General features: G+C 43.9%; 1 protein-coding gene across 3 annotated transcripts in view; it reads left to right on the top strand.

Moving 5' to 3' along the window:
• The window catches only part of PTPRF (protein tyrosine phosphatase receptor type F), a 375,522-nt gene that overhangs the window by 259,369 nt on the left and 89,187 nt on the right, over positions 1 to 26,966 (top strand). For all 3 annotated transcript variants that reach the window (XM_057390650.1, XM_057390649.1, XM_057390648.1), the window contains 2 exons: positions 9,603 to 9,791; positions 25,984 to 26,094. In XM_057390650.1, coding sequence (XP_057246633.1) covers positions 9,603 to 9,791; positions 25,984 to 26,094 — 300 coding nt within the window. The remainder of the gene's footprint in view (positions 1 to 9,602; positions 9,792 to 25,983; positions 26,095 to 26,966) is intronic.

Genomic DNA, 26,966 nt, shown 5'->3' with positions numbered 1-26,966 from the left:
AACTGAGAGSGTGCCCTCAATCCCCTCGCTGTTTGCTAACTTCCAGTCACCTGGTACCTCAGGGGTTTTTGTTTGGGGATCTTGGGGAGGGTGAAGGACAAGAGGAAGGCTGTTCTCTCCTTAAAAAGGTCAGCAGCAATTTCTCATCCATGTTGCCTGAATACCTTCTGTTTCCAGCAGCTTAGACCCAAGGAAGACCTGTGCTTTTTCTTTCCCRTGTTGGAACAATTGCTGGAATAAAAGGCTTTTTCAGCAGGACATTTTGTCAAAATACACAACTTGTTCACATCCTTAATCAAAGTTTTTGCTTGAGACTTGCTGACCAATGATGCTCTGACAGGCCRTGATGTTCCCTAGAGAAGGAGAAGCCAGTGAATTGACAACAATACAAGAGACTGCAGAAACTAAACAAATCAGATTTTAGCACAATCTAGCGTGTTCAGTAGGAGTTAAATGACCAAAAATCTTGCATTCTGGTCTGTGAAGTGGAAATGAACAGATTTAGTATTCCAGCTGAGTGGCAACAGGAATGCTTCGCTTTAATCTGAAACTTGATGTTAGAAAGCGTGGGAGAGCTCTGCTGTCAGATTAACTCCGTTCTCATGCACTTTTCCCTGCACTGAACTGCAACCAAAGATACATGGATCAAAAGTCAAATGCTCCATTAATTTAACCACACGTTGGATTTAATGGCATATGGTAATGCATTATTGATTGCACATCTTAAAAATGAAAATCTCTATGCTAATAGCACCTCACATCAGTGCAGGTAGTATGAAAAATGCAGTGGATTAATAAATGACTTCGATACGAGTAAGAGCTGTTGCCATGCTTTTCCTTGTAAAAATTGAAGTTTCRGGTGTGTTTTAGTGGGAGTATGTTTATATATTCTGTCACAAGGAAACGTGCTACAGTAGCAATAGTTATATTGTATTTCTCAGTATAAAATATTAAAAAGCAACAATGGTTTGAAAACAGTTCTACGGTCAGTTATATWCAGCAATTGGTACCAACAAATGACACAGTCCTGGCTGAAAGCACAGCATGGTCGACTTTTACTGTTCCTTTACTATGGAGTCTTAATAGCTGGCTGCAAAATCCTTGTGAATTCATGTGTTTGAGGAACTTTTGTGAGTTTTTTCAATACATGCTGCCAGCTGATGAGGGGTCTTTTTGTAGTAGTTACTGAAAGAGCTTAGCTTTATTTATCAGCTGTTAGATATGACCCAGAAAACGCTATTTTTACCTACTTGAAATTACGCTGTAATTTTGAGGGAGGAAATAAAAAAGTTATTTTTTTCTCGCCAAATGAGGATTTTAAAAAAGGGTGCTTGCTCAGCCAGGGAATTTTGCAGATATGTTTTATTTGTATGCAAGTTCTTCCTCATCCACATTTTTGACATTTCTTGATGTAATTTTAGCTGTGCTATACACTGAACCCTTAAATGACTCTCAGTGCCATACAGTCTAAGCTCTTTTTAGTACTTTGTTAACATGAGCAACTAGTTTCTCTGTTCTCTTAGGAAAATGCTTGTTTTGATGTGTCTTTGGCTTTGAGTTGTTTGTGGACGTTKCCTTACACTCGTGGCAGAGTAGTGGGCTTGGGTTTGTTGCAGGTCTAGACTGCTCCTCACATCCTAAGGCTTTTTATCACACTTCCCACTGTTCCGCGAGGCTGTCAGCTTGGAGAAGCTCTGCCCTGTGGCATACAGTTTGTTTAGCCTGAGCAGAAAAGCGTCTGCTATAATCTTCCTTCTGGAGTTTTTTTTATTCTTTTAGATATATTTGGTGTCAGTCTTGGAAAACTTGAGTTTAGGATCAAGACTGCAAGTGTGATATTGCCATTACGAGGAAGCCGGAATGGAAAGCTACAAGTATTGCCAGGGTGACAGAAGGATGTTGTGGTAGTAGGGATTTCGTAAATGMCATCTCTGACTGTTGCAATCTAATCTGATCAAGCTGTAAATAATTGTTTTCTTCCAGGATGGGTTGAGGTCTCCTAGTTGGCAGCAGACTCCACAGGTGACACAATACAGACCAGAGGTTATTGCTTAGGAAGATCCCTAAATGAAGAACTGCAACAGTGGGTTGTGGGTGCATACCTTTAATTTGGCCAGGTTTGTGACTGAGTACTTACTCCTGCTCTGAGTAAGCTTCAGCAGCTGTTAATCATGTTTGTGTTTCCAAACACAAGGTTATCTGTGAAGGAGAAAGAGGAATTCACACTGGAGTTGTGGCTAGACCCAGTCATCTCAGCAGATCTTGCAGTGTTCCTGAAGAAGGCTGGATCAGAGGAGTGCAAGGCCATGGCAKTGGATGGAACTTTTCCCAGAGGGGATTTTCTCACACCTTCCCTCAGCTTGTGTTAAGGGAGGGCCATGCTGGAGAGGGACAGCTGTTGCCTCATCAGTGCCTCTAGAGCTGAGGCTCTTTTCTGTCCCAGCYTGAGTCTAGACTGGATTAGCTACCCCGTGAGAAGCTTAGAGGTAGCTGTGGCTGATACGTGGCTATGTCTGGTGTGTCCAGGAGGGCATTGGTRGTGCTATGCTGCAGTACTTCTCAAAGGGAAGGATGACATATTTCCTAATGGAAATTTCCTAGTTTTCTTCATCTGTGGTATCCTCTTTAGTCCTGGCCAGTTACTTGTGGCCCATCAAGAGGCATCATGAAGCCCAAAGGAAGGTTTTTCAGATGACAGCAGCACGTCGAGGGACTGGGAGAAGCAAATTGTTTCATCCTACTGGGATGCAGTGCCCCCTCAAGCCCGGAGCACCAAGGTTGCCCCAGGTGGGGAGGGAGCACTGGGTGCCAATGCATGGCAGATGAGGGGTGCTCAGCCCTGGGAGGGGACAGGTRGCTACAGTGACTGTGTTACCTTAGCACTGCACATGGAGAGAGAAGTAGCACAGCAAGGCTGGCGCACAGCCTGGTTCCTCACCAGAGAAGTTGGGAGGTGCTGCTTTGTCTTACTCTTGGGAGCACACACCTCTGCAAAGCCATCCTGCTCCCCTCTGAGATAAACAGGTGCTTTGGAATGGCAAGCTAAGCTACTGAAACGGTATTGGTAGCTTGTAAATGGAGATAATTGCTGTCCAGCCATGAGAGGACAATATTAGTAGTGCCCTTCTGGCACTGGAAGGGTAGCAGTGTCTCCATCAGGTGTTTTATGGACTCAAAACCTCTGAAAAAAGCCTGTCCCCTGAGCTCCCAGACTGTGAGCCTCTAGAGCAAGAATCTGCTTGACAGAGACTGCTAGTCTCATATTTTCTTGAATTTTCCTTACAGTACTTTCTTTGTTTTGAACTGACTCAGATTCTTTCTTTTGTGAGCTGTTTTGCTGCTGCTGTGATCTTTCTAAGAGATAGCAAATACTTTGTTTACTGTAAGCTCTTGTGCAGTAATTCATGTGGTTACACCGTGAAACAGAGAAGTCCTTCTGGAGCTTGTTTCCACACCCACCCATTCATCCGTGCCCTTCTCCCCATTTTCAGTACATGGCTTCAGCATGTCACRTTGGCATGATGTCATACAAAGCCAGCAGATTTGTCATTAAAAGCCTTGTCATCAATAGATGACTGTTTGTATTTTCTGCCTGCCTGAAACTGTTTTATACCTGCTAACCCAGTAATTAAGAATTTGCTGCCTTTGAAACAGGTTGGTTTCACTGCCTCACCTTTTCCTCAGGCAATTACAAGGCGGTGCCAATGTCGAGGGGGGTATTCATTAGCCTGGATGAGAGTTGGCTCCGGCAGCCAGCACGCATAAATGTGCTCCACCCACCGCTCCCCACATGGGCGGTAGCCCAACGCTGGGCAGCCTTTGGARACCATGAATTTGGATAATATTTGTGGTGCACCTCTTAAGGGACTTGGGTAAGAAGGATGCAGAAAGAGAGCATTGCCTCAAAATGGCTGATAAAATGCTCTTTGTGCAGCTTCAGTTGAACCTGAACAGAGTGATGTCAGGGTTTTCTTATCATGTAAAGTGGTGCCATTCTTCTGGGCCGCTGGATTGCTCGACTGCTTTTGATTGTCTTGCAGTAATTGAATAGCTGTGCTGTGTAACCTGTGCTGAAGGAATCGGGGCTGTTTATTCAGCAAACAGATGTCCTGCTTTGTGGTGTGCTTACAATGCTACTGGCTTGCATCTTTCATTAGTTAATATTGCCTACTGCTTGGGCTATCTTCCTTGCACTGATAATTTTGCATTTGCTAATGTGTTTCAGTGTCTCAAAGGGAGATTTGGAAGCTTGTAAAATTTGCAAAGTAATTCCATTGATCCATCAAGTACAAGTCTGTCAGTAGACAAGGGTTATCCCTGCAACATCCTGTGTTACAGTGCATCAAACCTCTGGGCAGGATCCGTTCAGCCCTGGTGACGTGAACTGGGTGAGATCTCAGCCTCACCGAATGGATAAGGAAAATGTGAAATAGCTTCTGGTATGTGTATCCTGCTCCTGTGCAATGCTGACCACACTCAAACACATTTATCAGAGATCTCTCTGCCCTCAATCCATTTCCTGGCTTGTCCTTGCCACCACGCACTCCTGAGTGGTTTCAGATAGCTGGCAGAATTGAAAACAAAGCAGCTTTGTGTTTTAATCATCCCTTCTGAGACCCTAAAATTGATGTTGGGCTGGAAGTTCCTCTGCTGATGCAGGCTGGCGGCAGCCAGTGGCCCAGATAAGCCATTTCCAGCCCTGTGTGGGGATAAAGCCCAATATCTCACTTGAAAGGAGTTGAGAACACCCCTTCCAGTGGGGCAGTGGTTTTGATTGATTGTAAGAGATTTAACCTCACAGCTGTAGCTGTAATGTATAGAAAAGCTACTTTTTCCTATTTTCAAATTATATTTGGTATCATTTTTTAACTCTCCCTCAGCAGTCTGAGCAATTGGACTCGTGATAGTAAGCAGGCCTGGCTTTTATAGGAAGAAGAATGTGACAAATAACTCCCATAAACGTGTTTACAGTTTGCACTATCATTTCTAAAATGCCGTTTCCTATGTTGACACAGAGGAAATTCACAGAGGTAGGAGGAAGATTTTACAGGTGCCAAGTCAGGATATAACCCCCAAAACACAACTGCTTGGCTTCAAGTGCTGTACAGTGTTTGTGCTGCTTGGAATCTGATATTAGCTCCTCCAGCTTCCCTGTCCTGTGAGAGATTACACATTTTGAGCAAAATCCTGGGGGTAATCCTGCGGGATTCAGCTGTCAACAGCTGTGCTCACCACAGACTCCTCTGCAGGCCTTTTTTGTAAGCAGCTGTTATCTACACACCATTCCATGCTGGGGCTGATCCGTGCTTCTTGTAAGACGTAAATTGCAATTGCCTCCATGTCCCTTATCATCACTTGATATTTYGAGTGATGCAGAAAATAAGGACACACCAAGGGGTATGTCTCTCACAGCAGCATCCTCAGAAAAGGTAGTTTTCTGGGGAGCTGGGGAACAAGCCATGTAATTGTAGCTGCCCTGAAGGAGGTCTCAGCACCAGTTTGGGACTGTGGGAAAGGATTCTTACCTTAGCTTTTCCCTTAAAGATGAGAAATGTGTGGCACAAAAGARCTGTATGAGAGCAGGGGTTAGATTTCTGTCACCTCAGAAAGAAGATTAGCAAAGGGAGCTGTCAAGTGAGAGGAGATATCCTCTGCCCATGCTGTCATGCTAGATGCCAGAGGGACATTCCTGTCTCCTTGGTGACTACTGCTAGCAAGACCTCAGCCTGGTTGTGGATTTTCCAAGTTTCACTTTGTAACTGCAAAACCTACTCGTTTTTTACTTTTTGTTTCCCTTTCCTTTCCTCYTGCTTCTCTCCTCTCTTCCTGCTTTCCTCTGTCATTTCTGCTACTGCTGCTGTAGTCCATAGAGGTTAGAGCTTGCTGTGCCCAAAAACCTCCTGTTTTGCCTAGATTTTGCTCGCTCCAACCTAATGCCTRCCTTCTGTAAGTACCTGAAACCCAGAAAGAAAAACTGGTTTAGATGGTATGCACTTGAAAGCAGATTCATAGCCTGTTTTAATGTGCACTGAAGGCATACTGGCTATCCTCGAATAAAACCAAGTGCTGACAGACTCATTTTCTCAAATAAGAGTATCCTCATATTGGCTGGAATAGGAGGTTGGCTATTACTGACAAGCTCTGTGTGCAGACAAGTTAGTACAGAGAGCGAGGGCTGAAAGGAGCCGAGGCATGACTGAGCCTCGTAATTATACCTAGATTAGACTTCTGCCTGAGGGCAAGGCAAGGCAAGAACAGCTCTGAACTCCTATCATCCCCTGTAGTGTTTGAACACAGACACATCCCTCGCAGTCCCGGTGAAGTCAGCAGCGCCAAGCCTGGCTGGAACAAAGCCCCGTTATCTCTACAGRAGTGTTGCTGACAGGGCAGGCATGGGCTTGTTCGGGGCTGTGCTCTGCGGTGTGACCAGCTCAGGTTTTCTCCAAAGCCACTCTGCCAGGAGGGTTTTGGGGGGCTGCCAGAGTCACGCAGTACAGGGGAGACCTGGAGTGGTTGAAGTTTCCCATTTCATGGTGGTACATGTACACGTTGGACCACTCTGGAGAAGGTGCTTGTCCTCCCCTTGAGCTAGAGCCCTGGACGCTCTGACCTTGTCCCTGGTGCACGTCCCCTGAAGCTGCCACAGAACTAACAGCAGGTGAGCAGCCTCTGGGTGTCTGAGGTGGCATCGGAGACCAGCTGTCAGATTTCCCCAGGCATCTCATCACACAGTGATGTGACCTGGGATTGCAGCCTCCTGGAGTCACACTGCTGATCCTTAACACCAGTGCTACCTCTGTGTTTGGTTGACAAGGGATCAAGAATAGATACAGGCATGCCAGCACTGCTTGCTGAAGTTTTGGTGGTTTCATGCTCCGGGCATGCATGGAAACTGGGCTTTACCAGTACCAGTGCTAGCCCAGGAAATCTATTGTGGCTCTAACTAGAAAGGATGCCCTCTTTCTCTACTACTGTCATTTGCCCCAATAGTTTTGGGGCTTGAGTACAGTTAAGAGGGGAAAGGCTGTATGAGCCTTGCATGGCTSTCTGTGCTTGTCTGTGTCCAGCACGGTGTGAGGTGTGGGGACCRGGCATCATCATGTGGTGGTAACCTGTGCCCCTCTGTTCAGCTGATGAGTACCCAGTGTTCTCATCTGGGCCCTGTAATGACTTGGCCTTGCAGGGGATGGTAGGTGTGGGAGCAGCACTGTATTCACCTTTGGAGTCTAAAAAGGGCTTGAGCCAAGAGTTCTGGTACAGCAGAGGTAGCTTTGCTCCTGGGTGTTTGTAATCAGTGTCTCTCTTGTACTCAGTGAAGTCAAGGTTAGATCCTGTAATTTCTCCTGGTCTGTGGTTCATCACAARCTGCTAATTTTGATTGAACAGTCACTCCAGTGCAGCAGGCTGGTCGAGTACCTGTGGATCAGACACTGTGAAGGACTCWGTGGCCTCTCTCCTGTCTGTGGGCCAAGGATCATTGCAAATGGGTAGAGATTTCTTGCMCAAATGCTGGTTTCAGGTTTGCTTTTAGCTGTGTGCTAAGCCTCCACACAGACTTTGGACGAAGTTTAACTGGGTGATACTTAGCTCAGTGCATTCTTTAAAAATCTTGTGCAAACCAGAAAAGATTGTCAGTGGTAATCATAGTGATTAGATTAGATCACTTCAGGGTTTCAGCCTCCCGAGTAARCATCTGTTTTCAATACCGTAAATAGCAAGGTGCTGCACTATAGGCAAACTTGGCCTTGATCCAAGGGACTTTCATTGTTTACTGCTTTTTCTGTGTATCTTCCTTTGCTTTTCAGTCTATACCATGTTGTATTTTTGTGTGTGCACTCCTTTTGTTTCTTTTCAGCCATGTAGGAGTATGCATTGTGGTTGCTCAGTATTGAATGCTTCTGTTGCTTGCTATTGAATGCTGGTGCTGGTGTCATTCCAGTTAAGCTCTATGTACCTTTTGTCTTTGAAAATCAATGGAGAGCAAATTTTAAAAGAACTAGTTTTCATAGTACCTTTCATTTAAAAAAAAATAATTCCATTTATGTTTGCTCATGATGAGAGAGGTTTCTCGGGAGGTCGATCTGGGAGAAAAAATTCCCTCTGTGCTTTTAATAAATATCAGGAACCTTTTTTTCCTGTAGAAAACCTTGGATGCTTCATAGTCACTCTCATCTAAAGGATAATCCCAGGCATTTTTTTTTGTTTCCAGCAGACATTGCCCTGTGTTACAGTCTTGATTTSCAAACAAGTCAAGGGTCTTGGAAATTCTCTTGAGATCTTAGTTAGAAACATGTAAGATTAGCTACCATAAGCCATGTTCATGCTGCAGGTGTGGCTATAGAGKTAGAAGGAAGCACCTGAGGTGACCTGTTGCTAGTATCTTCCTATGAGGAGTTAGGGGTACAGTTCCAGATGCGCAGTGATAGCAGAAAAATCAGATTGCAGCAAGTTCAGACTCCTCTGGGACTTGGGAAGATGCTAAGGTCTTGTTTGTTTAAACACTGCATTGAGCTGGGAGCCTTGCAAAGTTGGATTTGCCAAAGAAGAAGTTTGTTTAAGGATCCTTAAAACAGGGAAAAAAGAAACATACTGAAAATAATTGAGTTTCTGGTGCTTTAAAAGCTTCTTAATGTTCCTCAAGTTCTTTTTTTTCGGCAAAAGTATGTTCTTTTGATTGCAGTTCAGGCTTAGCAGAGTATAGTACATCTTGCCACAGAATGAATAAATGAGCTCAGTTCTGCAGCTGCTRTTGAATGACGATGTTGGAGCATGCCTTGGCTTATCAGTGAAGGCTGCCTAATGTATTCCACCCAGCCTACCTGAGCGTGCTCTGCAGCAGCAAACCTAATTAACTATTTTCCTACCTGCTCTATGAACACTTTTAGCAGTTAAGGGGGTGCTTTGTTTCGCAGTATTGTAGTAATCCATGCCAGAGCGTGCACTGGCTGCTTCTCGCACACCTCTGTTGCTCTCTAYAGCCCAGAAAATGCACCAGGAGCTTGCCACGGCACAGACTGGCCAGGCGGCTCATGAGCAGAGTGTGGCTCATTAGCTTTACATTCATTAGTTTCTAAAAGCCTTCGGAATCAGATTTGGAGGCATGAGCAAGAAATTTACAGTCTATCCTACCAATGTGACAGAATGTTCCTAGTAAAAAAAAAAAGATAAAATGGGCCTCTCTGGGCTTTTCTAAGGGGTTTTACTGTTTGGTTGTTGTTTTTCAAGATGCCTCAGACTATTTGGCTTCGTGTTTGTCTGTTATCTTCAATTCAGTCCTTCCACAAAAAGTCAAATACCTGCTTTTACTGAATTATTAACAACAAAGGATGGAGCTTACGTATCAATGAAAATTATGGACGTTTCCCAAGGCAATTGATTTAAATGGAGTTAAATTTAGTGGAAGCTTCTATTGGTGTAATGAATGCTCATTATAGAGCCTAATGTGCTTTAAGGGCTTGATAACCTTCTCAGTAGGGAAGTCAGGCTGCTGTTTTCCAGCAGAGGCACAGATGCTGTACTGTGGCACTGCTGTCACTGCAACTGTATCCCATTGCTACGCTGGAATGTTTCTCTTTAACCTTGTGTGTTTTATCCTCTTGCAGAAGACCACCTCCCAGCTGGCTTCCCCACCATTGACATGGGCCCGCAGCTGAAGGTGGTGGAGAARGCCCGCACAGCCACAATGCTCTGTGCTGCCAGTGGTAACCCTGATCCTGAAATCTCCTGGTTCAAGGACTTCCTGCCCGTTGACACTGCAACCAGCAATGGGAGAATCAAGCAACTCCGCTCGGGTAAGGTAGCAAAGCAAGTAAGCCTTCCCAGCCTCCTCACTCTTAACTCCCTTTTCTCTTTACATGCTGCTATAGTTTTTTTTTTTCTCTGAAATGCTGAAATGCAATTCTAAACCCAAATGTCAAATTTGCTCTGAGCTTGTTTCTTTTACAATGTAAAAACAGTTTTTGGAGCTGATCCTCTCTGGCAGAATATCGTGGCTTGTTAAAAGGAGACAATTAGAGTGGACATGCCTTTTGGAGCATCACCTGGATATCTTCTTCAGTAGACCATCTTGACATTGCCCCAAATCCTTGGTAGGCTCAGACATTTCACTACCAACTCAATGAGTCTCAGGTATTTCTTAATAGGAGCACAGTGGAAATCAGGATAATGAGATACTGCCTGGGATTTTACRATCAGTGGTCATACGCAACTTTACTCCTTACATAAACTCTGCAGTCTATATAATCTCTGCTTTCTGTTGAGCTCCTTATCATCCTTACTATGTGACACCAGAAGAATAAAGAAAGATCAAAAAATTCTGTGGATTTCAGAGGAAGGTGGACACAGTTTTGAAATGCACCATTTCTTTTTGATTCTTTTGTTTGACAAGCCAAATACTCGCTTTTGAAAGAGCAGACCATTTGTTCTTSAGGGTGGTTAAGAATGCACTCATTTTAGCAAGGAATTTGTGATKTTTTGCTGTGCTATTCAGTCTCCCAGGACTGTAAGGCCCATTAGAGAATTAAGGAAAATAAAACATTGCTTTATTTAGTGATGAAGTAGGGCTCCCCAGCATGGAGTGTCTCTTTCACAGCACACAGCCCCACTGCACAGCAGCTTTATTCTGGGGGAAGAAAAGTCCCCAGTACCCTACATAAAGTACAGAGGAGACCAGAGCTGAGACAACTTTGGTCTAGAGAAGTCTCACACTTAAATAAGAGGCAGATGGCCTTGCTTGGCCGCAAATGTCTCTGGGCACTCAAAAGCCATGTGTTACGAATGCTGCTGCTAGGGCATCACCATCTTCTTCTCACCAAGGTGAAYGTCTTGACAAGTTTCCCCATAGCAGGAGCCTTCTGCTTACATCTGATGATGCTAAGAAGTAGGTTTCTACTTGGAGGAGTGGGTAAGTGAGACATCACTCTCAGTAAAAATAGAACCCAGCCTGACACTCCTGATCCCACCTTGATGTACCAGTGAACGCTAATTATACTAATGCAGTTATAGCTTATGAAATTTCCCAGTGACCTTTAGCTTATCTCCCCCACAACATGGTTTAATCTTGATCTGTTTGTGCTGGAAGAAAATATCACGCTTGTTAATTATTCTGAGAAGCTTTAGGAATCRGCAGTAGGAAAGTGAGCATGGACGTGTTTCACTCCGTAGCTGACTAAATCGGCATCAGAAATTACCATAAATGAGCAGCAAGGCAGCCTCTGATGCACTTGCTGTGCATTCTTCAGCCTCCTTTTCACAGGCACTTGGCTGCCTCTCTACCAGCTGCTTCACAAGTTTGGTGAGATAGAAAGTTTAAAAACAAACTAGTAAAGCCTGTCACAACGTCCAAATTTTGATTCTGATTCGCTGTTCTTGAGCAGCATCTCAAYTGAATATTTCACCTGGGATTCAAACTCTGGAGCTGGCTGCTTGCTGAAGACACAGTAATTACCAAGGGAGGTGTCAAGGGAACCTTTTAGAAATCAATGAGCAGCACACATTCTCAGACTCACAAAAGAAATTGATTAGCTCTCTAATGTAATATGGGAGGTTTCTACAGTTCAGTGCAAGAGACTTCCAAATATGAGTTTGAAGTTTTGTTTTCAGGCATCTGGTGATACGATGCCAAGATACACTAAGGCTCTGCTCCACCCTGGTGTGCATGGGCAGCATGAAATTTGCAGTTTCTCATGGGCCAGAGATTCATCCCCCATTCTCATTGTATCTTTCTCCTGTATTGATAGTGGGCATAAAGTAGGGCCTACTCTTTGAAGTTCCTGAGTCCTGCTTAGGTGACTGCAGCACCCTGTGTGAGCAGTGTGATGGCTTGGGCAGTCTCCCATCTGCAAGGTGCTAATTGAGCTTTCCAACACAACACCATAGTTGGGCAGAGTTGTTTTTCAAAGAAAAGAGTATTTAAATAGATACCTCATTATATTGGGAGAGTTTAATAGTTTGCAAAGTCTCTACTCCATTAAGATCATATCTTATAGTCAGCCTGGCATATCTGCATGAATGTCAGTTTATACTATCTCAATCTAAATATACGCTCATTTAATTTCATTTAATTAAAACCCAATAAAAGCTAGACAGATGTAATATAGTTAAAATAGCTACAGCACATTGTGAGCCTAATACTGTGTATATAGTGTCCGACCTTCAGTGAGTACATAATATATTAGTATTCAGATGTACGAAATATAGGTCGTGAAGGTCAAAGCAGCTTTGGAGTCTGACTTAGAGAGGAGGTTGAGGGATAATTTTGTTTCTTCAGGCACCTGGTATGGAATAAATAGAGGTGAAGAAGCAGCATGTTAGGGAAAGGTGCTCTATTCTGACACTCACAGTTATGTGGGCTGGCAGTGCTCTGGGGGCTTCAGGCAGGTCTTTGAACTTGCATGCACTTAGATCATGTGCCCAAGGGGACTCTGAACATCAGTTTCCAGAGTTCTGTTAATCTTCTGTCAAGGTACTAGAGTTTGTGGTTTAAAACATTCCATCCATCATCTGAGGCTCTTTTAACCCCAGCAAACGGGTGTCTTTGTCAGGAATAAATGGACAGTTTATTAGTTCTGCCTTGTAGCCTACTCTCCCTCATTTACTAATTAGATCTATATGCGTGTATATGCATTTTTCTTACTGCACCTTCTGACAGCATAACTCTATATATTTGGAGGGCTTTTCTAACTCTTTCTCTCCCATATGTAGATTTTTCTTTCCAAGTAAAGCTTAATTCTGTTTTAGGTCTAGTTCTTGGGTAGTTTTGCTAGTCAGTATTGAGCTAATAGCTACAGAAATGAGAACACAAGTAAATACAGGKTTTCATCTCTGTTATCACAGATCAAGGCAAAAGCAAGGTCTCTGACTCATGCTGGTTGTAGCAAAAATTCTCCTTTGTTCATCTTGCTAGTACTTCCCACCTCTTGTGGAAGAGGCTGCTTTTCCGAAAATGCAGTGACTCAGGACAACTCCCTGTTCTCCCCCCAGGGTGTGTAGCTTCACTCATTGCCTCTCAGTCAGCGACACTGGATCTAAGGCCAGCACTGGGCTGGGAAATCTCCCCTGAATGCTCACACATTTAAAACTTGTTTGGCTGAACTGATTTTAAAACTGTCCAGGCAGTGTAGTATTGCAGGTGATATGCACATGAGTTCTGGCAGCCAGAGTCAGTGCTGCACCTCTAACCATGTTTTAAAATCAGTTAATGATGTGGCRGAAACTCTCTCAGTATAGATCAGATTGTGCTGATGCTTCACAGTTCTTCTGTACAAAGCAAYTCAGTTGGAATTCATACTCTCAAAGCTCTTGAATGTCTCCTGTGAATTTCACAGATGAAGAATGGCGCTTCCACCTTGCTCTTCAGAAAGCTTAGGAACAAAATGTCAAATTATAATAAATAGCTATTCTGATTGTTGGCATACAGAATCTTAGCGGTATGAGGAAACTCCAGAAATTCAGAAAGTGTTRTCTTTCATCTAATAAAGAACTTCATGTTACAAAAAGTATCATTCTCTTTTAATCAASATCAATTAACTGAGTTGTAGAACCATGCCCTAGATCCTAGTGTGGCTTTCAGGCAATTAACTGGAAGTAAAATACTGGCGAGGACTCCGCAGGTGATTTCAGTCACTCTCTGGAAAATTGAAGGTGCCTCTGACAAAGAAGCAGTGGGAGCTGGTTCACCATTATCACCTTGCTGTGTTTCTGCTCTCAGAGTTACCAACAAGTGTTTCCATTTAAGGTTGATCCTATCAGTAGAAGCACTGCTTATTTGGCAACAGAAGGAATATCCATCATGCACAGACTAAATGTGCAAAGAGATGGTGCCTCTKTGTCTCAGTGAAGTGGCTGTGATGTCCATATGCTGCTTCACCGGTTATAGCCAGCAGTCAGTATCCAGCAGAAGTTGTTCAGGTCCTGTCAAGATGAGTCCAGATACCAGATAGGCATCGATTTGGGACAAGATGTGAGGACAGCCTAAAAGAATGGGGATTGGGTAGTATTATTCAAAAGGATCAGGGAACCCACACAAGGATGGATGCTCTCTCAGAAAGAACTGACTGGAAAAGGGTTGAAGCAATGTAGTGGCCAACAATAGCCAGTTGACAGCTGAAGTTTTGTCTTCTGGAAGAATCTATACTGCACACCTGGGTCTCGCTGTGAGGTGCACACAGCAATCATGGGAAACAATCAGACTCCTTGTAGCATCTAGTAGCAAATAGTCTTTTCTGTCATACTTTCACTCTTCAAAACAGTTTCCCTTAAACCTATGATAGCTGAAACCCTTAAACCTAAGTAGCTGAAAGTTCTGTCAAAGTTCTCCAGGATTCAGTGTTGTACTGCCCTAGTGCTCAGCTGCAGCCAGCATGAGCCTTGGTTTCTCTGCTGATGTTGCTTTGAAGTGATTTTTTTGGTCGTTTAGGTTCCTAGAAKGAAGTGGTGTGTTGATAAACCTGTGGTGAGTTTGTCAGCAGAGTGAAGTCCCTTCTCCCACAGAACTTCTCCACATTGGGAAATACTGATAAAAATAACCCCAGGGGGGTTTTCCAGTRTGCCATCACCTGTTTTTCCTTGCTTTGTGTGTTTGATTGGGTGCTTCCAGTACACAAAGAATGTCAGGGTCAGCATTCATCCCTGACTGAGGTGAATGTATGGAGTGCTACTCAGTGTCTGTTATCATGAAGGGGAAATAAACTCTCCTTCCTTTCAAACACACAGAATTGGGTTTGAAGTTTGATCTTGAGGTGCCCTTTGCATGAAGTGGCCTGGTGATCACAGGGCACAAGTTGGCCTCAGTAACCATTGGAGTGATGATGCCTCCGTCACTTGATGGACTCTCTTATGGTGGCACTCTGTGGTCTGTGTGCTGTGATTTGGTCCCTTTGAGGGACACCCTAAAAGAACAACAGTCAGAGATCAATTGTCATATGATGTGAAGGATAAAGGGAAGTTTCTGTTTGTTGCTCCTTCTGGATGAGGAAATTTGGGGTCCAACTGAAAAGCCTTGTACACACTCTAATGGTGTCCTCTGAGTGAAAAGTGCATGTCTAACTTTGCAAAGGTGAGAGAGACGTGGAACAAACACTGCAGTAAATACAGCAAACCTCTGTGTGGCTCCCACAGCAGTTGGATTGCTTTCAGAAGCCAGSAGGATTGGGATTCAACTCATCAAAAATAAGCTGGCCACACTTAACATTTTAGGGAATCTGCTTCAAGTATGCAGTTTTTTTCTAGAGCTCTGTGTAGACAATTGCATAATAGAGAAAAGGTTGAGCCTCTACAGGGAGTAGATGTAAAGATTGCCTGCAAATCTTTTCAGTTCTAGGGCAGAGCAACAAATCCTATTTCAGCCAGATGAGAGATAAAGAAGTAATGTTTTCGGCCCCTTGGGCTTGTGCTCCAAGTCACTGCACSATTCCCACGGGAAGTGACACACAGTGGTGATGCTTTTCCTACCTCTGAAAAATGTGGAAGGGATGGGACGGGGGACACGTGATACACCAGAGGGCGAGCGCACTAGACCAGACAGGGCAAAAATAYCACTTGGCAAACTTTCCAAACAGGCAAAGAGAAATAACCCTGTTTTCCATGGCTGTGCTATTCCATGCAAGTATCTCTGGGTATAACTGTTCTGTTCAGGGTAGCAGTAGTTGCTAAGATAGATAAGTAAGCAGCAGATTTATTATCACAAGAGAGAGATTACCCACAACTTCAGTCACTGTAAGATTTTTCCTGATGCTTCAGTCATCTCTGGGTAGAAAACGTCAGAAAATATAACGAGACATAAAGTTAAAATGGGGTAATGTCATCTTGGCAGAGGAAAATGCTAAAATGAGTACTTTGAATTGCTGCTCCTGCTTCAAAAAAGGGACTCTGCCTAAAGGAAGGATAGTTAGGAAAGAAAAAGTATAAATATTGTAATTACTTTTTAAGAGGCAAGTTAAATGTGCTTAAAATATGCCTTCTTTGTATTTACAGAAATTCTTTTCTGTCTTTCTTTGCCATTGGGTGATCATTGTTGTGGATAATGGAATGAGCTGTAAATCTGAGATACACGACACTCTTGTATGCATACTGGTATTTATTAATCAATACACTGAACATGATTTGACACACTGTGTCCTGTTTAACCCTATTTTTCTGTCTGTTTAAACTCCTCAGTTTTCTTTGGTAAGTGCTTGGTATTCAGATCCTACAAATCTGCATAAAACCAACACATACCATGAACTGCCTACAGATTCAATTTGCATGAATCTCTCCCTTGTACTAACAGCCTTCATATGTGCAAGTTAAGACCAAGGGGACAAAAGTGGGGATTAGAAGGGTTCCCTGCCAATTTGCCCAGCTGGAGCTTCTCCATCTTGCTTCAGTATTGATTGTACACTGAACACAAGGCACTGACCAGTGGATCCTCCACTTGCTAAATACCTTGACCTCATAAAATGAACYTTTATAGATTGTTGCAACAGGATAATTTAACCTCACTCCCAGAGAAGCCCTCCTTATAAGATACTCTCCATTTCAGCATGTAAATTTATCTCCAGTGCCTTATAAAGAGGGTAGTGATTCCTTTCTTCTGCTAACATCCAAATTAGGCAGTAMGAGCAGAGGTCTGGCTAGCGTGCCATTGTTACATTACCAGAAACCACTTCATTTTGAAATACTTCTGTATGTAACGCTAATTCTGCATGACACCAATTTCTTTGCCAGAGGGAGCCTGATGCAAGGGTTATGTGAATGTGGAGAATGACTCAAAACTGATTTATTACACTGTCCCCGTAGTTTAATATCTTTAAGCGAGCAGATTTTGTCCCACTGGTCATTCTAACCTCAAAGCAGAACTGCACTGAGTGCCCGTGACCATGCGCTTTCCACCCTCCTGCCCAGCACACTCACAGTCACAGAGCCCCAAGACACACCCTCCTTGTTCTGTATGAGGAATGAAGGGGCACTGCACCATCTCCCCAAAGTGTCCTCCATCTCAACTGCTTGAACAGTGGTGTGGGTGAATGCAAATGGTGAGGCCAGCCAGCAGTGCCACCTCGGCAGCTTAGTTCAGCCCCTGTTCATGAGGGTGGGGCTTTAAAGATGAGATGCAGGGCGGGATGCTGCACTCCTGAAAGCAATGAGCTTTACTAACCTCCTGAGAGTGTCACTCTGACTTTTATTGCACATCAGTTTCTTTTTGTTTATTCCTGTCGCGCTAATACAAATTCTAGCTTTAAAAAAACTTTCTGCTTTTTAGTTATAATTTTCTTCCTTTCCTCTTTGTACTAATGCTTCTCTCTAATCTTATTTGCATTCAAATTACCTCACCAGGTGGTACACCGATCAGAGGTAAGAATGCTGAAATGTGCCTCCAGTTGTCACGTCACTTCATCTCCTGTCTGCCTTGTCCCTTCTCCAGTGTTTCTCATCTCCAGCTTTTACTCTCAGCCCTAACTCTGCCAGTGCTCTCGCTCATCTGCACTCTCCCACAAGTGTGTTTATTTTGGTTGGGTTTTAGTGTGATTTCTTGTAGATTCACATCCATCRCAATTTTGCACTGTTGAAAGGGGGTTATTCAACGGAAAGTTTGCAAAAGTTTGGAAAATAGTCCTAGGCCTCCACCACAGGAGAGTTGATGTTTCTTGCAGCTCCTGAAAGTCTCTGAACTTCCCCCACAGTTGTGACCTCTAAAGTCTTGTGTCTCAGGGATTTTAGATGGATTGCTCTGGTGTAAGAGTATGGAGGTAACATTTTCACAAGAGAACGGGCAAATTCATCTCTGCTGCTGATKGTCAGGAAACTCTCAATTGGAAGGAAAAAAATCTTGACAGGTTGAGCAAATGTGACTCCACAGTAAGGAGCATCTTTGTGTTCCTCATGCTATTTTTTTTCAGGTGTAGTGACCCTCTAATGTGACAGCAGTGGAAACCACTGCCCCAGACCCTCCTTTCTGAGCTGGACATGCCAATGTTGTTTTGCAGAATGAAGATTTATTTTAAATAGATAAATCAGAAGCACATCTGGCTGTTTAGGCCTTCATTAATTAAACCCAGCCCTGGTTTGACAGCGCAGCCCAGTCTGGTGCACAGTCCCCAGCTAGTTTTCACAGCCTGTATGCACCAGTAATGACTTTGCAATTGAAGTGTTGTTTTTTCTAGCCTAAACRCTCAAACCTGTCTCTTTAGATTAACTTTAGCATGTTAATCAACATTATGTGCTAAGGCTTTTCTGAATTCTCTTGTGATTTTGGTTACCCCTTTTGATTGACCTCTGGATTTCTCAACAGAATGACTACTACCTATAAATCAACACAACGTTGTTTGTTCAGTTCTTCCCCTTTTCCCTTTTCCTCCCCCTCTTCCCTGAATCACTGCTGGAAGTTAATAATCTGACTCTTGGAACTGGTTCTGTTGCTGGGGGTTAATGTTTTCAGCTCCTGTTAAATGATTTTAGAATAAATATGAATTGCWGTTTGATAGGTGTTTGCATTAAGTTGCCTCTGTAGCTAATCTGGGTCAGGAAAAAAGACTGCAAACCTTATTTCTTATATGAATGGGCTTATATATCTGTCATTCCTCCCTTTGGAACACTGGAGATTGACAGCTGTGATGTTACAAACTCCTTARAACTATTTCTTCATCTGCTATTTCTATTGCAAACGCTAAAATGAAGCGACAGATGGAATGCTAACTCTCCATGCGCTCTGAGCTCCCGGCCAAGCACGCTGAGTGTGCAGCCGTCCCAGGGCCTCCCCACACGCTTTGCTGCATGCCCGTCCTAGCTGATGACATTGGTGACTCAGCACCAGAACCACATGGATGCTCCATACGTCCTGCTTGGGAACCGATCGCATCTCTGTGGAAAGAACCATCCATCTCATAAAACATAAGCTCCCCTCACCCCCACCCCCTTCCCACCCCCGTTTGAGTCCTGATGAGGTATTTTAAGAGTGTTCTTGACATTATTTAAAATATATGTGTCCTGTTTGAATGTCAAAGATGACATTTCTGTGAGAGCAAACAGAAGCCGTGTGCTGCTCTCTGGCTTCTCTTGGAGATTTCTGTCAGCCTGATGCCTTTTATTTAAAAATGGAGGTCACTGAATTTCTAAAGATAACGACAGATTAGATGAAAGTGCTTTTATGATGGTGAGGTTGTGTCCATGTAGAAGTGACTGTTCTGCCATGTTCTATACCCAGCTGCACTCTTGTTCCTCATTAAGGTAAGTTTGATGCTTTGGAATCCATTAATTTGGTCTGAAAGGAAGGGTGAACTARTAACTCTTAATGAACTCTTTTGGTAATAATGTTGGGGGGGGAAGGGGTGGTGTTGGTTTGATTTCATTGCTGCTGTGGCTGTGTCACCAGGAGTTGTGTGTCTGGAGTTCTTGGGATGATATCCAAGACATTTCCGTCAGAGCGGTGGCAAACSCACTTGGAGAAAACAGCATGTGGTTAGACAGAGGACGACTGGGAAATTCTTCCATGCGCCACTCCAAGYAGGAGGAGATAGAAATCTCTAAACAAACTCATTTGACCTTACCCCCACATATTTGGTCCTGTCTGTCCAAGACATCTCTGGCTTCCCTGAAATGGGAGGAGCTCCCATCCATAATTCAGAATTTCCATTTGCAGCTTCACTCTTTACCCCCCTGGGACTGTCCCAGATAGTAATTTAATCTTGAAATCTCTGTTCATCAGAAAGACATAGAGCTGGCAAATGCCTGTCAGATTAGACAAGAGCTGGCTTCTTAAGGTGACCCACAGATAGTATCAGCAAATCCATGTTTAAGCAACTTCTGCCCCATTTATATTTTTGAAGTAGAATATAAGGTGTTCATTTCCAGCATTGCTCTGCAATTTGTGAAACCTGGCTGCATTTTCCTGCCCTGGGCTGTAAGAGAGAACAAAACACAGAGTTGTGTTTCGAGTGGGTGCTGGACTGAACAGGCACTAGGTTGGATACATATAAGGAGGTAAAGTAATATCATCATCTCAGGCATTATCCCTTTCCAGTCAGATTTATTTGTTACTTTTCTGTCACCACAGGAAATATCAGAGGTTCCTATACATAAGAGTATTTCTTCCCTGCAGACGTCAGCGTAGCAGAGGTCTGTCTGAATTAACTTTAGATCAGCTCACTTGGGTGTCAGAAGCTGTCTGGGAAGCCAGGTAAACACCCGCACCAACTTCTGTATAGCTGTAGCTAAACCCTTTCCAGTCCCAAGCGAACTGGTTTAAATATAGCTCCATTATTTCGACGCTATCCTGCGAGCTGGAGCGTAAAGCTATCCAAAGAGATTAGAGGGAGCTAAAAGAATTTTGCTGTCTCCTTTTGAGTATGTGTTTGTACATTTGGTTGCACTTTGTGTATTATAGGATTTCTTTCCTCTTTCTTGAGCTTTTCCAGTCACCARAAGAAGGCAAAAGAAAAACAATTTAAAAATGAGATCTGCTTGCCGGAGAAGTGTCAGGGGGAGGCTGGGGGGGTAGTGCCTGGAAGTGTTTGTAATGCCATGTTTCTTACTGTCRCATTCAGATTGACTCATGTCCCTTTAGAAGCACACAGAGGTGTGTGCTTTTGACAGTGCTGTAGTTTTGCTTCTGAGGCAGAATCCCCTGAGATTCCCTGTAGCTGCTAGTGAGAGATCAGAGCATCCTGAAACTCTGCTAAGATGAGGCCTCACGCTGCCAAGAATGTTGGGTCTCCTCTCCTCCCTCTCTGCCCGAGTCCAGCTTGTGGCAGCAGTCAGGTGCTATCAGCAGCTGCCTCTGATGCTCAGGAGAGTGATTCCTCAGCAGTGCTGCCATCCWGAACAGGCCCCTTGTATGCCAATCSCTGTCCTCGCAGGCATAATAACCATAATGAACACTAACAATGAAAATATATTTGTAGYTACCYTGTTTTGCATATTTGGCAGTGCCARTAGCTGGTGGAAGCTAGGTACAATCCTCTGTAACAGCTGGGAGATGCTGCTGTTATAAATTACCCAAAATAGTGGATGTGGGAAATSCTTATTTTAATTTTTAGTGACTCGCATGGTTTGATGGTTTTTCACAGCTCCCACAGCAAGTATCTGTTGTCTCAGACAGCAGCCAGAATGCTGGAGTCCAACTCCCCCATTGTCAGGGCTTCACATTGTTTCTTTGTCCACCATATTCACATTTATGAGTCCTTGTTTGGTCTGGGATTGTCTCTGATACTGCTCCACAGTTCGCTGGATTTTATTAGAGAAATTCTCCTTCCCTAGGTGGGAGCTTCTAGCAAAAGGGATTGGGACCCCCACTTRTTGAAGAAGGAGCTGGCTGAAGAGGGGGCTAAGGATACTGCTGGAGAAGTCATGCAGTATTTATGTGAAGGAAGCTGGTGGGAAGCAGGGGGAAGAACAGGGAGGGTTTTAGGATAGCCATATGCTCTAGTGTGCAGGTGGGCAAAATTTGCCTCTTTGCTAAGAGGAAGGGCCCTCGTCAGGTAGCTGAGTTCACTATAACTGTTTTGCAAGTCCTTTCCTTAGATGAGTCCTGTGTCTGCAGCCTGGTTTTTCTGACTCTTGAGTACTTAAGAGTGTTTAATTCTATATCTGACTTTATAACCAGRGCAAAAAGTCAGTCCCCCTGTTGTGAGCCTGGAGGACTGAGGCTGTGAATGCCCTGGTGGAGTAAAAAAGCTGTTCCCACTGCTGGGAATGGACCTCTGACCCGAGTTGATACAGAAGAGTGTTGTCCCAGGAGCTGCAATGTTTGGCTTCATGCAGTGCTCTCTGGGAGAAGAGAGCCCAAGCACCCAGTGAGCTATGGAGCAAGATTTCAGAGATCAGTTTGTATGAGAGCCTTTTACATTTGGTTTGTCACCTAGAGAAGAGAGTGACTAGCCCTCCATGTCACAGCAGTACCCAGCACTGCCAAAAAGCATCTCTATCAGAATCTTCCCTATGCCTTCCCCATGCTTTCTCTGTGCAGGGCACTTTTAAAATGCTTCTTTTAACCACTGTCACTGCAACTAATGATTCTGCCTGAGCTCAAGTATATTTGAATAGATAAGTATCTTAGAAAGCTGCTAACGGGACTGCTGTCTGTGCCCGAGTTAAAGAGCAAAAGCTAGGAGAGGAGGGGAGGGGCTGGCAAGGAGATACCAGCACAGAGTAGAGAGGAATAAGGAATATAAAATAAGGAATGCTTGTCAGTCAACAGGGCTGGCTTCTGCCCTCAGCATCAGAAAACTCTGCCTTGTCGCAGTTCTCCCTGACACTGGAGARCAGCCGGGTTTTTTCTCAGGAGCTGTCAGCTCTCAGATAAGCTGAGATGTGTTATCARGAGCAGGTCTGAGGTACAAGCAAGACTGACGTGACATGGCAGCATGGTGAGGAATTGTTCCCCTCTTCCTCCGGAGCCCCACTGCCATTCAGGTGCATAGGAACAGCGGAGGTTGAGTGGTGCTCAGCAGGGAGAGGTGATGTTCATGTGCTGCTGCAGAGCCTCAGAGCTCCCAAACAAGCTGTTCACTGCTCCTCTGGGTACTTGTATCCATTCCCTGGTGGTAGATGGTCCTGGTGTGTCCTCTGAAGCCCTGCTGTCTGATTGCGCATCAGGACTCGGCCATGCAAACAGGAACAAGGCACCTGGCACAGGAGCACTGGAGGAGTCCATGTGAGAAGTCTGCAGTAACATCCTTTGTGAACAAGACCTCACTCAGCAACTTGTGCAATGTAAATCCCAAAGTAATGAATAAAAGTAAATCAGTGTACCTAGCTCTGGTTTGCAGAGGTGCAGAAGATTATGAGATGTTGACAGGGCTAGGAATAGAAGTCAGGTCCTTTGCACTTGTCAAGGCAAAGAATTCAATGYGCTTTTGAGCGTCTTTGAATGCAGCTTCCGTGAATTTCAGGCAAAGATACTACCCAGGATTCAACTCTTAACTTTCCTGTTCTCCTTGTGTCCTGTCCCGCCTAGGCATGAACCATCCAAGAGATTACATCTTTTCTGAGATCACTGAACTAGGGCTGAGAACATTTTATAGGTAGTTTTTTTCCAAGTTTCAGATGCATTTCTGTCTCCAGCTTTCCGATTCTAGAAATGTCTGAGCTTCTTAACTTTATTCATAAATCTTTCTACTCTGAGACACCCTACACTTTTCTGAATCCATCACTTAGCTGTAGGTTGTCCTTCAAGAAAACCCCTACAGCCCTGCTGACTGCCATCAGTTTACCATGATCCTTCCAGTTTCTGCTGGCTGTCAGCTATGCTGYAGGATCTGTATGTTTGTCTAATGATGATTTATTGCAGTACCTGTTTTCTTTCTGGTTCAGTAGAGAGGTTTGTGTTAACTTCCTTCTGCTCTGGGTTCTTGTCTTCCTCMTGACACACTGCAGTTTGAATAGTTGTGCAAACCCAGACAAACCCAGAGTCCCTTGTCCAATATCCCTGAGCAGTTTGTAGGCAGTTGCTGACACATTGCATGTTTATGCTATGATTCTAGAAATCGGTCCATGTTGACAGGCAGTAACARCATTACTTTTGCAACTTGCCTCATTTTCTTCATCAAGTTTTCTTCTTTCTGCTGTTGAGGTCTCTAAAGATAAAAAATAGTTTAACTGACATTTAAGAGGCATGGTGATCATGAGTATAAAGGGTAAAAGTATCAGTGATAGGTATTAAATGGCTAAAAGGGTCATATAAAAAGGTATGTGTTTATGGCAGGATTATCTGGGGATCATACTTTTTTTCTAGGCAGACACTGCTATCACTTGAAGCTGGCTCTGCTTCCAGCCCAACCAGTTGGGTTTTTCCTTAAGCTTGGGTATATTTTGCAGCAGACAACTTTTCCCAGACAAGTTTGATGRAAGTGCTTGGAATGAGTTCTGCAGCACATGCATGCCTGAGAAGTAATGAGCAGAAATTACAAAGGGAGTAATATATGGTGAATTCCAGGAGAATCTTCCTGACAGGGAGCATAACCAGGCAGCAGCATCAATTCCTTGAGGAAGTGGTGAAAGACCTATCACTTGGCACATTTAAAATGGGATTGGACAGAACACAAGTACATTTACAGCAGRGAGCAGTCCTGCCATGGCCCCCAGGGATGCACGAGGTAACCTAATAGGTCTTTTCCATTTCTAGATTCTCTGATTCTCTGTATCTTGTCAATGCTGGGAAGCTTCGTCCTGCTCCACTGCCTATCATGCTGCTGTCTGCTCAAAGATGTTTTTCCCAGACAGTTTGCAAAAATTCACTGTTCTCCCTGAATTAAGCAGCAGAGCTCTGTAGGCTTTAGCCTGTGGGTGTCCAGAGAGCGCTGTGGCCAGGCAAGCTGGCAGGTCCTTTTGTTAGTAGGTGGAAAGACCTTTGCAAACAAGCTTTCTCTGTCTGGCTGAAGCCTCATTTCCAGCACTAATGCAACAATAGGGAGGGCTCTGTACATCATTTTTATTATATGGCAGAACCCAGGGAAGTTCATTTTTCCCCATGACATATAGGCTTATGCTACAGTCTCAATTTATCCTTCTAAATAATGTAGGTGGCAGTAGTTGATTCACATTAGTTTTTCTTCTGTTCTGATGATATGAAAAACTGAGTTTGACCTCTGCAGCTTGAACCAGCAAGAAGGGAGAAGGCAATTTCACCAGCTATTCTCAGTGCGGCTCTCAGTGGTCATTTTGAACCGTGGCAGGCAGAAATGAGTTCAGATCATTACAAGCAAAGGGGTTAAAATTTTTTAGTTCAGTATATGGTTTGTGAGCAGAGTTCCCTTCTTACAGGCAGTACCAACCAGCAGTCTGAGCACTTGGAGGCACTTAAAAAATTATTCCCACATGCCTGGGGAAGGCAGGCTGAGCAGCAGCCACTTCAGTGTCTGGCCAGAGGCCACACTCTCCTGCAGCGCCAGGTTGCTGTCATATGCCTCCTGCTTCTTTCTTTCTCTGCATCTCCATCTTTTAGTCTGCATATGGAGCCCAGTTAAGGGAGTTTAGGTGTGATCAGTTGTGCAGTCATCTGTGCTGSGCAAGAATTTGGATGAAAGGCCAGCCTGCCAGGCTGAGCGCTGCTGGACACCAGTGGAATAGGCTGAGTAGGTGAGAGAAAACCAGCTTAGCYCTTCACTCACTTCCACATCATAGGTACTGTGCAGGTTCCCCATGTAAATTGCTACTTTGTGTGCCGTGACAATTACTGCCATTTTTTAGATGTGCCTCTCATGCATTTGGGAATGAAATCATATCATGTCCCAAGGAACTGCAGTCTGGGATAAGCAACTATTCCTGACCCAAAGCTGGTGGAGCAGGCAGTGCTGGGACAAAGGGAGGGTGGCCTTCGCGTGAGCACCATGCCCCAAATCGCGGGTGTATTGCATTGTTGTGTGTCTTTCATGTCTCAGACTGAGTCTCTAATCTTTTTATATCATATATAATAAAATCTGAAAGAATACAGGGATCACTAACATGGAAAAAGCTGACGAAAGGCAAAGTGTTTTCTCAAAAAGAGATGTCTGTTGGAAGGAAGAATGGTGAGGTGGGAGGCGTGGGTCTCTGCCAATTTCTGCAGGAAGGTCGCAATTTGTTGGGTGTTTGCTAGGCTTTGTGTGGATCAGATAAGAAACAGCTACAGTTAAGTGTGCTTTGTGCTTGGCTGTTTTGATTAAAGACTTATTAAAGGTCCTTTTATTAGACAGGAGTCCCATACAAAGCTGTAATTAATACGTGTGTATGTGTATGTTTTTTCTTCAGTGAAGCAAAGAAAGTAAGTGTTTGGGGTGGTAAGAAATAAATCAGTAACTGGTTCCCTTCACATTAGAAAAATAACAGTAATCARTTTCACAAGTTTCTAACAGCAGGCTGGGTACCTTTGGCTGCATGCTGGTACCCTGTGGGTCCAGGGAACGTCATGAAATATTTATCCAGGAAGATACCTTAAAAGCGTGGGGCATGGCCTTCCTTTTTAGAGGCTGTCAGCTTGATTACCAGATTTGCCATAACCTGAATTGTCTGTTTCATCTTGTTTGTGTACAGGAGCTCTGCAAATAGAGAACAGTGAGGAGTCAGACCAAGGCAAATATGAATGTGTTGCAACCAACAGCGCAGGMACCCGCTACTCTGCCCCAGCCAACCTTTATGTTCGAGGTAAGAGCCGCTTCCACSCAAGGAGGACACACTCCTCCTTCCCAAAATCTCGAAGGTTTTCAGTGAAGGAGWACGTTTCCTGCCTTCATGCCCAGATCACGCTGTGGATTTCTGTGTGACGGGGGCCTTTTGTTCAAAAACCCACAAGTTAAGTTCAATGATATCTTTGATCCACATTGTGTTTGACTTACATTTCTCAAAAGCAGTTTTTGCCGTTTATATGGTGTTATGTAAAATGCTGAAATGCGGACAAATTGGAACTCCTTTCTCCCTTGAATTCCTTAACTTCTGTCTCATCATTATCTTGATTGGGATCAAGGGGTGCTTAATCCTCTCAGTATAAACTAACCTTTGGTGGAGTGGTGTAAAACTGGTCATACTCTGATGAGCCAGAGGTTYTTAGCTATACTGAGCCAATATTTAGGTCTCTGCTTTGGAATGTGTACCTTTGAAAACTGAACAGCTTTTTGGAGTTGTCCTAATCCATCTTACATGCATCAATGATTGAGCCTCTGGGTATTAATGGCTCTCACTGGGAACCTGCTGGAAATTAGCCACAATTCGTGTAAAGCAATTTTTCTAATGGTTATGTATGGTGCCAATTTAAAACTGTTTCCAACATACCAAAATAACTAGGTTTTATATTAGGATAGTCTCCTGGCAGTTTTGTTGCTCTACATAGAAGGTGTTTGAATTAGCTTGGAGAGAAGCAAGTACAAAATTCCCTGTACACATTCAGTCAATTTCGGCAAGAAAAGAATGGGCTCCTTCATATGAAACTCTGTAGAACCAGAGTCACTGGTCAGGAACCCGTGGGAAATGTAGTTACGGATTTTCCCAAGAAAAGAAAGAACATTCTTGTGCTGGTGCTT

This window comes from Malurus melanocephalus, unplaced genomic scaffold (genome assembly GCF_030028575.1).
Source record: "Malurus melanocephalus ecotype Western Australia unplaced genomic scaffold, MMel_1.1 scaffold_28, whole genome shotgun sequence".
Lineage (NCBI taxonomy): Eukaryota > Metazoa > Chordata > Aves > Passeriformes > Maluridae > Malurus > Malurus melanocephalus.
Note: the sequence above shows the minus strand (reverse complement) of the source record. Positions and strands in the feature narration are given on the sequence as shown.